This window comes from Lithobates pipiens, unplaced genomic scaffold (genome assembly GCF_037356315.1).
Source record: "Lithobates pipiens isolate NorthernLeopardFrog02 unplaced genomic scaffold, aLitPip1_a1.2 Scaffold_19, whole genome shotgun sequence".
Classification (NCBI taxonomy): domain Eukaryota; kingdom Metazoa; phylum Chordata; class Amphibia; order Anura; family Ranidae; genus Lithobates; species Lithobates pipiens.
In genome coordinates this window covers 339,820,879-339,833,566 of record NW_027507764.1, presented here as the reverse complement: position 1 = coordinate 339,833,566, position 12,688 = coordinate 339,820,879, and the positions used below count along the sequence as shown (strand labels likewise).

The following is a 12,688-nucleotide window of genomic DNA, read 5'->3' as shown; positions in this document are numbered from 1 at the left end:
CTCCCCCAGTCTGCACAATCCCCCCCCCCATGCTGCACAATCCCCCCCCCCAGGCTGCACAATCCCCCCCCCCATTCAGCACCATATTCCCCCCAGTCTGCACAATCCTTCCCCCAGTCTGCACAACCCCCCCCCCCCCCGTCAGCACAATCCCCCCCCCACAGTCAGCACCATATCCATCCAGTCTGCACAATCCCCCCCCCAGTCAGCACAATACCCCCCCAGTCAACACAATCCCACCCCCACAGGCAGCACCATATCCACCCAGTCTGCACAATTCCCCCCCCAGTCACCACCATATCCCCCCAGTCAGCACCATATCCCTGCAGTCAGCACAAAATCCCCCCCTAATCACCACAATCCCCCCTAATCAGCACAATTCCTTTCCCCCCAATCAGCATACCCCCCCAGTCTTCACAACCCCCTCCAATCAGCACAACCCCCTCCCAAACAGCATAACCCCCTCCCTCAGTCTGCCCAATCTCCCCCCAGTCAGCACCATATCCTCCTAGTCAGCAAAATCCTGCCCCCAGTCAGCACAGGGGGAGGATGAAATGAGAAGGGAAAGAGGCAAAGCAAAGAGGTCTGGTGAGAGAGGAGAGCTGTTTCTGGAGCAGATGGCTCTCCCCAATTATGCCTCCTCTATCAGACTGGTTTTCACAGGTAGGCTGAGCGCAGTGTATGGATTGCATGCAGGAAGCTGGAGTGTGGATGGGGTTGGGTGGTCACCAATTTGAGGCGGAGTGTCTGATTGGACAGGTGGCGGAGTTCTCCTGTAAGCTTAAAGTATAGCATACAACTATTTTTAAAGTTGGAAAACATATGGGGGGCACCAGAACAACAAACAGGCGGGTTCAATTTGGGCTCTGGCTCCTGCGTTACTGCTGGAGGTGCGATTACACGCAAAGATAGTTCCTGCACTTGGCGTGTCAGTTTGCAAACTTTCTCAGCTAATAAACGAGTCTGTGTAGAGTCCAACTTTACAGAAAAACATTGTTTTTTTGTTAAAGGCTTGTGATAATGTCACGTGTACCCCAACGCAGGTGGTCAGACACTATAGTTGGCTACTGTGTGCTTCACCTATAGCAGGCCCCTTTCCCATAAGGCAAGCAGGCCTACTGGTACTCAGTTGCCCCCAGGTCTTATACACAATGCTATAGTGCCTGGCCACCATGCCAGGGTAGGCGCGAACTGAACAAAGCAAACAGGTACTTGCGGTTAGCAGACAGGTAGCGTGGTTGTATAACAGTCCAGGTAAAAGGCAGGCAGAGTTCAGGGAATAGTCCAAAATCTGGTCCAAGGTTGACCGGACCGGACCGGACCAGACCAGACCAGACCAGACCTTCTAATTGATCAGAGCTTTAGGCTGCTCTAAGTCAGTGTTTCTCAACTCCAGTCCTCAAGGCGCCCTAACAGGTGGTGTTTTCAGGCTCTCCATTATTTTGTACAGGTGATTTGATCAGTTTTACTGCTTTAGTAATTACCACAACCGTTTCATCTGAAGGAAATCCTGAAAACATGACCTGTTGGGGCTCCTTGAGGACAGGAGTTGAGAAAAACTGCTCTAAGAATATGAATCTTTGATGTCCTCATGCAATGCTTTTTATAATGTGATGTAGTTTAGACCATGTGGACAACCTTCTTTTATCAATTCTAATAACATTTTGTATATTTTAAAACTTTTGCTATATATATCTTTACTGTTTTTCAAACTTTGCCTTAAAAGTCCCAATTGGGGTAATCATTTTCTACAATTAACCTGGTCCTGGGTGTCAGGCCAATTTATGAATTCAGAGACTGTCCCATACAGCCAGAAGATTGAGTTGCAACAGTCTACAGTGGAATTAGACATTGAAGGAGGCTACATACCAATCAAAAAATACCAGGGAGTAACTGATCTTATATGTGTGCCAAAAACACAAAATAAAGGTGTCTCCAATGAGTAACTATGAACCAAAGAAAGCAATAGTACAGATCCGACACCTTGTATGGCTAATACAAAATATATTTTTTTGCATTTATGATTTAAAAATGTATGAAGGTTCCAGTACAAAACCCCTGAATAACCACCTCTCCCTTAAACTAGACCTTTTCCCCCCTTCCCCCCTAGTTGGCCAAATATGGAACACCTTGCAAGGAGATTGAGCTACAATGTATCTACCTGCTGCTGAGCTTCACATTTCTAGCTGATGCATCCCTGTCCTGAGGCACAGAACACTGGGAATTGGAGTGTGGGTGGACAGGCAGAGGGGTAAGCGTGGGAGGAGGAGGAGCAGATTGAGCTTTCTCCTGTCCATCTATGGGGGTGGGGCCCTTGTGCACAGCTGTGTACTTGGTGGTTGTGGTACTCAGTTATTTGGGAAACTGCAGTCCAGTTTAAATAATGTGTCCGGGTTTCAGGCGGTCTACAACCCAAACACACAATTCAAAACCCAGACTGTCCGGGTCAATCCCGGACAGGTGGCAACCCCAGCTTTGCAGTCACTCCATATGCAAGTGTAGCAGCTCAATACTACTACCACTACTGCCACTCGCTGGCGTGCAATCCAGTGGGCCATGCACAGGTCCCGGGTTCTGGGGGGCATACGCCTAATGTCAGGTGTTTCATCCTACTTACTTTTAGGGACTTCCTCAGGGTGTGGTCCAGCAGCGACCATTACAGCATTTCAACATTGCACCCCATCACATTACACAGGCATAGCCCATTGTTGACACCATCAGGAAACCCACCTGGAAAAAGGCCATGCAAATATTGCTGAAATGCATACATATAGAGGGCTGCAAAGAAGCTGCAGGAGATGAACAGCATCAAGATGCAACAAAGGATGAAAAAAATTGTGCGATCAGATCTAGTTATCGGAAAATCCGATCAAGTGTGGACTCCATCTGACTTTTTCCGTCGGAAATTTCTGACACGCAACGTTTGAGAGCAGGATCTAAAATTTTCCGACAACAAAATCCAATCGTTTAAATTCCGATCCTGTATAAACAATTCCGACGGACAAAGTGCTACGCATGCTCAGAATAAATTACGAGACAAAAGCTATTGGCTACTGCCCTCTTTATAGTCCCGTAGTACGTGTCGTACATCACCGTGTGTATGCAAGACAAGTTTGGGCAAAAATCCATCTGAAAAAATCCGACGGATTTTGTCATCGGAATTTCCGACCGTGTGTATAGGGCTAAGAAGGAGGAGGTCAGCCGTGATGGCATCCATGTTTTTCTCATCCAATGTTTCAATTAATCTGAATTCTCCATAATCCTCTACACACAGCATACACAGATCACTTCACAGGTCAGTATAAAGACAGTAGAGTGTACGCCCTGTAAATTACACCGTTTGTTAGCCATTGGATACACGAGGACCACAACCTCTGTTCTATGCATGGTCCTTCGACTTTCAGATATTTCTATTTCATCTGTTTTACTAGCAAAAGACCTTCATGCACATTGTAAATAAAATATATTTTATCAGATTTTCCCTGTATCCATCAATCATAACAACAACATGGTTGATCTCATTACTACCAGTCTTAACAAATTCAGTCTCATTAAAAACAAGTAAAAACGTTTGTAACAAATTTGCTGTTGGTTGTAATACCCCTTAGTAGGGCAAACTTACATTATTACTATAGCTCCCAACTGTCCCTCATTTGGAGGGACTGTCCCTCCTTGAGACCAAATCCCTCTGTCTCTCATGCAGCTTCAGTTGTTTATCTTTTTGTTCTGACGTGTATATCTCTATGCAAAATATACAATTTTACAACCAAAAATGTTATGCTGTACTAAACTTTTTATCCAAAAAACAATATATAAAAAAAGCACCTGTGTGGTTTAGCCCTCATTTTCTGCATTTTAGATCGTTGTGGTCTACGCCAGTGTTTATCAACTCCAGTCCTCAATGCGCCCCAACAGGTCATGTTTTTAGGATTTCCCTCAGATGAAACCTCTGTTGTAATTACTAAGAGCCGGTTCACACAGGGGCATCACGACTTCCAAGCGACTTTTGGAGGCAACTTGGACACGACTTGTCAACACGACTTGGGGCAACTTACAACACGACTTTAAGTCACCCCAGGCCAGGCGACTTTTGCCGTGGCCAATCAGAGAATGAGCTCTCAAGGAGGAACTCCACGCCAATTGAAAAAAAAAAAATTGGCGTGGGTTCCCCCTCTGGGAGCATACCAGGCCCTTAGGTCTGGTATGGATTTTAAGGGGAACCTCTGCGCCGAAAAAATGGCGTGGGGGTCCCCCCCAAGTTCCATACCAGACCCTTATCCGAGCACGAAGCCTGGGCGGTCAGGAAGGGGGTGGTGATGAGCGAGCGCCTCCCCCCTCCTGGACTGTACCAGGCCACGTGCATTCAACATGCGGGGGTTGGTGCTTTGGGGAAGGAGGAGGGGGGGCTCGCTCATCCCCATCCCCTTCCTGACCGGCCAGGCTTCGTGCTCGGATAAGGGTCTGGTATGAGTCTGGGGGGGCCCCCACGCGGTTTTTTCGGCGTAGGGGGTTCCCCTTAAAATCCATAAAAGACCTAAGGACCTGGTATGCTCCCGGAGGGGGAACCCGCGCCAATTTTTTTTAAATAAATTTAGCGTGGAGTTCCCTCTCGAGAGCTGATAATTCTGTGAGAGTCACCTCAATATAGACGGAGATCCGACTTGGAGGCGACTTGTAGACCAGCCGACTACAAGTCGGATAGAAGTAGTACAGGAACCTTTTCTGAAGTCGGAGCAACTTCAGTAGTGTGCATTAAGACGGCTCTCATTCACTTACATTTTTACATGTAGCGCGACTTGAGGTGACCTGAAGTCGGATCTGAGTTGCCCCTGTGTGAACTGGCTCTAAGGCAGTGAAACTGATCAAATCACCTGTGCAAAATAATGGAAAGCCTGAAAACAAGACCTGTTTGGGCGCCTTGAGGACTGGAGTTGAGAAACACTGGTCTACGTAACCAGTGCTGTGTCCTTTGCCTACAAACTGTGTGCTAAAAAGGTGTCCCTCCTTATAATTTCCTAAAATTGGGAGGTATGGTATTAATGCCAGAATAGCATGCTGCAATATAATGGATGTCCTATAACCTATATGATACTGGAGGATTTTTTTTACTGTGCCATAGTGGGCATTTGAGGGCGGTGCTTTTTATTGGCTAACTAAATACATCATAGTGGAAGCTTTCAAAGCACACTGGCCCCTTCTTTAGGCATTTTTTCAAACATCCTCTTTTGTTGAATAATACAGTACAACACTCTGCTGCTGATCCCCTGCAGAAAAAAACCGAGGCTGTCTCAAAATAAACGGCTGGTCACACTGTCCATATACTAAATTAGTGTCAGCTGTAAGTTTTGGCTGCAGTGAGTCACAGCGGGGGGACTGTACTATGCGTGTTTCACCACCGCAGTTTGTTTTTTCTTTTTTTTTTTTGTCATATATATTTTATATGCACAAAGTGACACTTCATTCAAGTAAATGCACAGTATGTTGCTGTGCGATGACATTCAGTGCATTCCTTTTTTGCTGCAATAAAATGCGGCATGTCTGCATTTTATTGAAGCTCACTGCACCGCTTCTCTGGGCTATGTTGTTTTCTATGTGCCCTTGCGGTGACTGGTATACATCCAGTGCAGAAAAACACCAGTTACTGCACTATGTGTGAATGGGCCCTAAATAATCTCCCACTCACCATCAACATGATTTCTGATGCCCAGGGACAAGGGGAAACGAATATAAATTGAAAGTGTTGCAGAATTTAAAATACACATCATGCTGTTACATAGTCGATTATACAACACTGAATGTTTTCTTAAGATCAGAGTAAAGATATGTACAAAAATAATATACAGTTGCATTGCATTATTGCACATTAGCAGTCACCCCACCTAATAGGAATAGTTTTATTTTCAGTGGAGCATGGTGAACTGAGATAGCCATTGGCTTCTTGAAAACTTTAACAGTCAGATCTTCCCAACATTTTCTGTCCAGTTGAACGTTTGGAACATGCTGCTCTCTCATTTAATATTAATCTGTGAAAAATGTTTACCTGCTTCTATTTAGTGATTTAAAGAAGAAGTACAGCTATACCTCTCCTGTGACCCGTTTTCAGCTGACAGCGGACATCACAGAGCCTGGATTATATGGTGGGGATCCACCCAGGAGCCTGGCCCGGCACTTGGCTCAGCCTCTCAGCGAGCCTGAGTCAGTGACCAGCTCTCTGTTCAAAGAACACTGAGAACTGAGCGTTCATCTGTGTTTGATTGCTCTGTTCTTACCCTTAGAGACAGTGGGGGACAGATGCAGCAATGCATTGATGCTGCATCCACCTAGGCAAGTATGATTAAAAAACAAAACAAAAAAAGCACACACTTCTCTTTTAAGCAGCTTCTCACATTTAAACACTGCCAGATCTAGTCTGGTTTTAAACTGAAGGTAGGGATTAAGGTGTACATCTATTGCTAAACCACATAATATCTAACCATATAAAAATACATTGTTTCTAGAACTAGACATTCTTAAATATATGTGCATTTCAGTTACCTCATGTAATATAAAATCCTCTGTAAGTTTACCACTATTCAAAAAATAAATTTGCCTGAATTACATACAAAAAAGATAGAAGAAGATCCAATTTGTTACAATTTTATAAAAGGCAAATGGTCTAGGACCAAAATGCATTAGTCAATGATATGCTTTATCCAAGATCTTTCCTGGAATGGGTACCGCCCAGTGATTAGTGTGAAGCAAACTTAGCTAAGCTTATCCAAATCTATTTGGCACTATGGGGAGATTTACTAAAGCTGGTGCACTCAGAATCTGGCATAGCTGTACATGGTAGCCAATCAGCTTCTAATTTCAGCTTGTTCAATTAAGCTTTGGCAATAAAACCAGGAAGCTGATTGGTTTCTATGCACAGCTGTATCAGATTTTGCACCCTTCAGTTAAAGAAAATAACCCCCTTTGTCTATATAGGTTATAGACAGATGCGGCGGTTAGCCAGAGGAAATTATAAACTACTCTTTAAAAGTCCTGAGGAAGTTTGTGACAGAAAAAGATATCTTGGTAAACCTTAAAGCGGGAGTCCCTCGAAATTTTTTTTTTTTAAAGTCAGCAGGTAAAATAAGGACACTCACCTGTCCCAGCGATGTCGGCACCCAAGGCTGAACTGTCCCTCGGTCCTCGGATGCTGCAACCACCATCTTCGGTAAGGGAATCAGGAAATTAAGCCTTGTGGCTTCACTTCCCAGTTCACTACTGCGCACGAGTGAGTCACGCAGCGCAATCCAAATGGTTCTTGCTGTCTCTGGGACCCATGTGTGTCCCAGCAGACAGCGTGGCGGAACGGGAGGAGGCATAGACTCGGAAGTGGGTGCGAATACCTGTCTCAGACAGGTATCTGCACCCCCTCCCCCATGAAAGGTGCCAAATGTGACACCGGAGGGGGGGAGATTTCCGAAAAGTGGAGGTTCAATTTTTGTGTGAACCTCCGCTTTAAGGCTTCATTTAGACGTGTGGTTTGGGGCTGGGGTGGTAGAAGAAATTCACAGTTGAGCCAATTGCCCCCCCCCCCCCATAAGCTGCATAAGGCCAACAGTGGTGTTTACATGCCAGTCTCTATGCTTCGCACCCATGGTAAAGTTTATCTGATATTTAGCGATTGGCAGGGGGCAAGTGTGCCAAATGCTACACATTCAACCAAATAGAGCAGTGCCACGTGCGCCCCACAATGCATGTGGTTGCAGCATATTTGTCAGCAAAAAATTGGGATAAAACAGGTGGTGAGGATGCATCACATTGCTTCATCACCTCCTTTCAGTAGTCTCTGAAGCACAATTCAAATGTGGATTGGGCTTTAGCGGAAAAGGAGATTTAAGCGCAAGCCTAAATCTACCTTTACACTGTTAACTTTATAAGCATTAGAAAATCTTTATTGGAAAGTCATTGCAGATCTTGGAAGGATTTTTTTTCATTATCAGAAGACAACCAATTTGTGATGAAGATTCAACAGTCAAATGATATACTTTGAGCCAAGTACCTAGAATACCTAAAAACAGACAATGCTGGCTAAAGCTGACAAAGAAAACTCAGTCTGTTGTAGTTCATTATGCATAGTGGGCATTTCATGTAAACGCATCTGGCTTTTCCAATCACAATGCCTCATAAAAATGCATTTTGTTCCAATTAGCCTCATTTTGTCTGCCTTTGCTGTTTGAGTTTTAGAAAAGTAATACGCTTGGTGGCATATTGTGATCCTTGTCAGGTTTGTCTTAAGATTCACAAACATTTCGTTCAAGTTAGTCTTTCTATAAGTGTTTAAACAGTTTAGTTCATCTGAAAGAGTTGATTGAGAAGGTCTTTTTCTCCCAAATCATGTAGGGCTTTAGCAATCTCTCCAACTGTAACATATTTAGATCCGACTTTCATTTGCCACTTGTGCAACATTTGGAAAACTTTTTCTTTTAGTCCATCTCTTTCATAGTCATGGTCAATTTCATCAATTTCTGGTTGTCGAAACCCAACTTTGCGTGCAAACTCCTTCCATTTCCTGGACAGATTATCTCTCAGAAGCTGAAGCTGGTAATCATTTGCTGATGAAGTATCCTCTGAAACACACACAAAAAAAAAAAATCAAAATATGAAACAAAAGAAAAACAAAAACTGAATAGGGAGGTGGTCACTGACCATTTCTCTTTCTGAAATTGCTAGTTGCCTGGATGTGTTGGTGAAATACTTTGTGAACCATTGACTCAGAGTAGGTTAGTTGTGTTGACTTCACTATAACCTGGCTGACTATAGCTGTATGCAAGTTCGGAATTAATGACTTAAAATGTTGTAGCCACAGTCAGCCAGGCAACTAGAATTTTTGAAGGGAGGCTAATTATGGCAGCAACACACATTTTTTGAAGTATGGGGTAAGTCAAACGAAATTGGAGGTATCAACTCATATTTGATATACTCTAAGGCCGCGTACACACGCGGGGACTGTTCGCTCAACTTTGTCCGTCAAACAGTTTCAGCAAACAGTCCGCTCAAAATTAGCATGGACGGACTTGCCCACACACGACGAACGAACAGTTTGCTGAAACCGTGCGCGATGACGTGAACGGCACGTACGACGGGACGGAAAATACAACGTCCTATACACTGCATTACAACTTTCGGCGTGTAAATCCTTTCTGAGCATGCGCGGAACTTAGTTTGACGAACAAGCCTACACACGAGGGGACTGTTCGCTGAAACCAAGTTTCAGCGGACAGTTTTTTGGAAATTCCGAAAAACCTTGTTCAGCAAACTGTTCGCTGAAACTGTCCGCTGAAAGCCCACACACGAGCGGACTGTCCGCCGAAACACTGTTCAGCGGACAAAGTTGGGCGAACAGTCCCCGCGTGTGTACGCGGCCTGACATTACAAACTCTGAAGTGCTTAAGTTGCTTTGAAGCAAAAAACACAAGAATTGCAGTCTTAAAGTAGTTGTAAACCCTTACAAACCACTTTGACCTACAGGTAAGCCTTGATTAAGGCCCCAGGTCCAAGAAATATCTCCTAAACCTACACGGTTTAGGAGATATTTACGAAAAGACAGTCACAGCTGCAGGCGCACTATCGCCGTTAGCGGCATGCCGCTGCTAGCGGCGATATCCCGTTAGTGGTGGCTCCCGTGCTCACGCGTGGGAGTGACGTCATCGCTGCTCCGGCGCTGTGAGTGGCTGGAACAGCGATACCCGGAAGAAGATGGACGCTCCGTACTACAGGGGACATCGGTGACATCGCTGGCTCCTGTGTCAGGTAAGTGACACATAATGGGCTACTATGCGATGCATAGTAGCCCATTATGCTTTTCCTTTGCAGGGAGACAAAGAGGAAGTAAACCCATCAGGGTTTACTTCCTCTTTAAGTACCTGTAAATGGGCAAAGAGGTGATGATGTGCCAAGGGCGCTAATCCGTTTCAGATTTTAGTTTAGTGAAATTAGGTCTGTAGTGGATTATTTCCTATAGTCTGCTGCAGGAACCGCACCTTCCCACTGAAAACATATTTGCAAATAAAATCGGCATATTTCAGTCCAACAGTGTAAAGACTAATTTCAACCAACCTTTAGCCCTGGTTCACACTGGTGCGTTTTGTCATGCAATTTGACAGTTCAAAATCACATGACAAGTCGCACCCCATAGCTAGCAATGAAACCATTCAAATCACCACGACTCATGTCACAGCTACTTTGAAAAAGGTTCCTGCATTACTTTTTTCCCCCCGATTTTATTGCGACTTGCATAGACTTCTGTTAAATGAAGTCGCAAGCTGCAATGAAATCGGAGGTGCAAATTGTACTGATCTGCAGCTTTGATTTCACACTGAAGTAGCGATATTTCAAAGCAGCACTGGTGTGAACGGGGCTTAAAATTCAGTAACGACATTGCAACATATAATTGCGCCTCAACTACTTCTAGAATTGTTGTGTTCTGTTCAATAACCTGGCTGGTATTGCTTTGATCAATATAATTAAGCAGAAAGCGTTGCTTTAACTGACAACTGTGCGGTCGTACGACGTCGCTCCCAAACAAAATTGATATCTTTTTTTTCCCCACAAATAGAGGTTTCTTTGGTTGTATTTGAGTACCTCTGCGTTTTTTATTTTTTGCGCTATATAAAAAAAAAAATATAGCAACAATTTTGAAAAAAAACGCATTATTTTTTACTTTTTGCTATAATAAATATCCCCAAAAAATATCAAAAATGTATTTTTTTCCTCAGTTTAGGCCGATACGTATTCTTATACATATTTTTGGTAAAAAAAAAAATCACAATAAGCGTTTATTGATTGGTTTGCGGAAAATACAATATAGGGGATAGTTTTATGGCATTTTTACTATAAATAAAAATGCCATAAAACTATCTGGTAAACTTATGGTATTTTTTTTTACTAGTAATGGCGGTGATCAGCGATTTTTATCATGAGTGTGACATTATGGCGGACAGATCGGACACCTTTGGCACGATTTTGGGACCATGCACATTTATACAGCGATCGGTGCAATTAAAAATGCACTGATTACTATGTAAAGGTCACTGGCAGTGAAGGGGTTAACCACTAGGTGGCGCTGAAGGGGTTAAGTGTGTCCTAGGAAGTGATTCTAACTGTGGGGGGGGGGGGGAGCTGTGTGTGACACGACGCTGATCACCACTCCTGATTACAGGGAGCTGTGATCAGTGTCAGTAGGCAGAACGGGGAAATGCTTGTTTACATTAGCATTTCAACGTTCTTCCACTCTGTGAGAAGATCGCAGGTATCCACATGGACATCGAATCTGCGGGACCCGTGATCACACTCACGGAGCTCGCTGCGCTTACAGGTCAACATACAGATACGTCATTCTGCCTGTACGTGCCCTTTTGCCACAGTATATGTGCGTGAAGCAGTCGGCAAGTGGTTAAAACCAACAAACATCAACCAATACATACCAAACACATGTTGATACTGCTTGTCAGTCAAATTTTGAGAAATGTGACTGTTTATTGCTCTTGGTTCCGCAACCGCCATGTAATTACCGTTTCCAATCTGAATGGCTCTACTATTTGATATAGTCAGATTGACAGCTTTATCTAAAGAAAGGCAAAACAAACAGAATAATAATCAGTCACACCTGCACAATTAGGTGCAAATACTTGACAAACTATAGATTTGTATCTCAGTTTACACACCAGGATCCTGTTGAAGGAAGCTTTTAGAAAATGCTAGTGTTCTGGCTGTCTATGAACTCATTACAAGTCAATATAAGTCCTGCCATTAGAAGCAGCAATTGTATTGCATAGAGCAGTCCCTTATCTCCTCTTCTGGAGTCCCTCGCCAGCACTCTCCACTGCTCTTCTTCTGTGCGTGACCCCATAGCAAGCTGTGTGCTATGGTGGCACATGTGCAGGCGTGCTCCCAAGCAGGGGTGTGTACGTCCATAGAGACACACAGCGTGGCTCGGCCCCACTCCTTTCTCACAGGATTTGACTGACAGCAGCAGGAGCCAATGGCTTTCGCTGCTCTCAGAACCTCTTATGAGAGTAGGGAGTGAAGAAATAACAGATGCAGCTGAGCACAGCGCTGGATTGACAGAAGACTCAGGTATATGCCGTGCTGGGACAAGGTCATCCAGAGCCCAGGGCAAACATGACAAACTGTGTCCCCGCCCCCATGGTGTATGAGCATTATGTTTCTTAAAACCCCCCCCCCCCACAAAAAAAAACTGAGCACTAATCTTTTTCACCCTCCTAAGCATAAATCCCCACTCCCAGCACAAATCTTACCCCCCATCCCCCAAAAATCACTCTTAGCACAAATTATCTACCCCTAAAATTGCCACTCCTAATAAGCCCACTGCAAATCCCCCCTTCCAACACAAAGTGCCCCAATCATCCCTCCTAGCACAAATCTTCTTCTCCCCCATTCCTTCTCCCCCTAAATCTTTAGCATACCCCCCAAATTTCCCCTCCTAGAACAATACTTACTCCCTGCTGCCCCCTAAATCCCCCTTTGCAACACAAATCCCCTCCCTCCCCCAATTTCCTTGTGGTGCCCCCCCTCACCTCACATAATACCACAGTGCCCAGGGCAGCCGCTCCTCCTGCCCACCCCTTGTCTCAGCCCTGGGTATATGTTTGGGGGTGGGGTGGGGGGGGGGGGGCAAACAGCAAGTGCTAAAACATTT

At 44.6% G+C, this 12,688-nt stretch overlaps 1 protein-coding gene across 1 annotated transcript in view; it reads right to left on the bottom strand.

The window, feature by feature from the left end:
* Nucleotides 1–3,450: 3,450 nt before the first annotated feature.
* RIPK1 (receptor interacting serine/threonine kinase 1) overlaps nucleotides 3,451–12,688 on the bottom strand; it is a 67,678-nt gene continuing 58,440 nt past the window's right edge. Inside the window, exons 11-12 of the mRNA XM_077492111.1 lie at nucleotides 11,454–11,594; nucleotides 3,451–8,597 (exon numbers count right to left, since the gene is read on the bottom strand). Coding sequence (XP_077348237.1) covers nucleotides 8,317–8,597; nucleotides 11,454–11,594 — 422 coding nt within the window. The 3' untranslated portion in view covers nucleotides 3,451–8,316. The remainder of the gene's footprint in view (nucleotides 8,598–11,453; nucleotides 11,595–12,688) is intronic.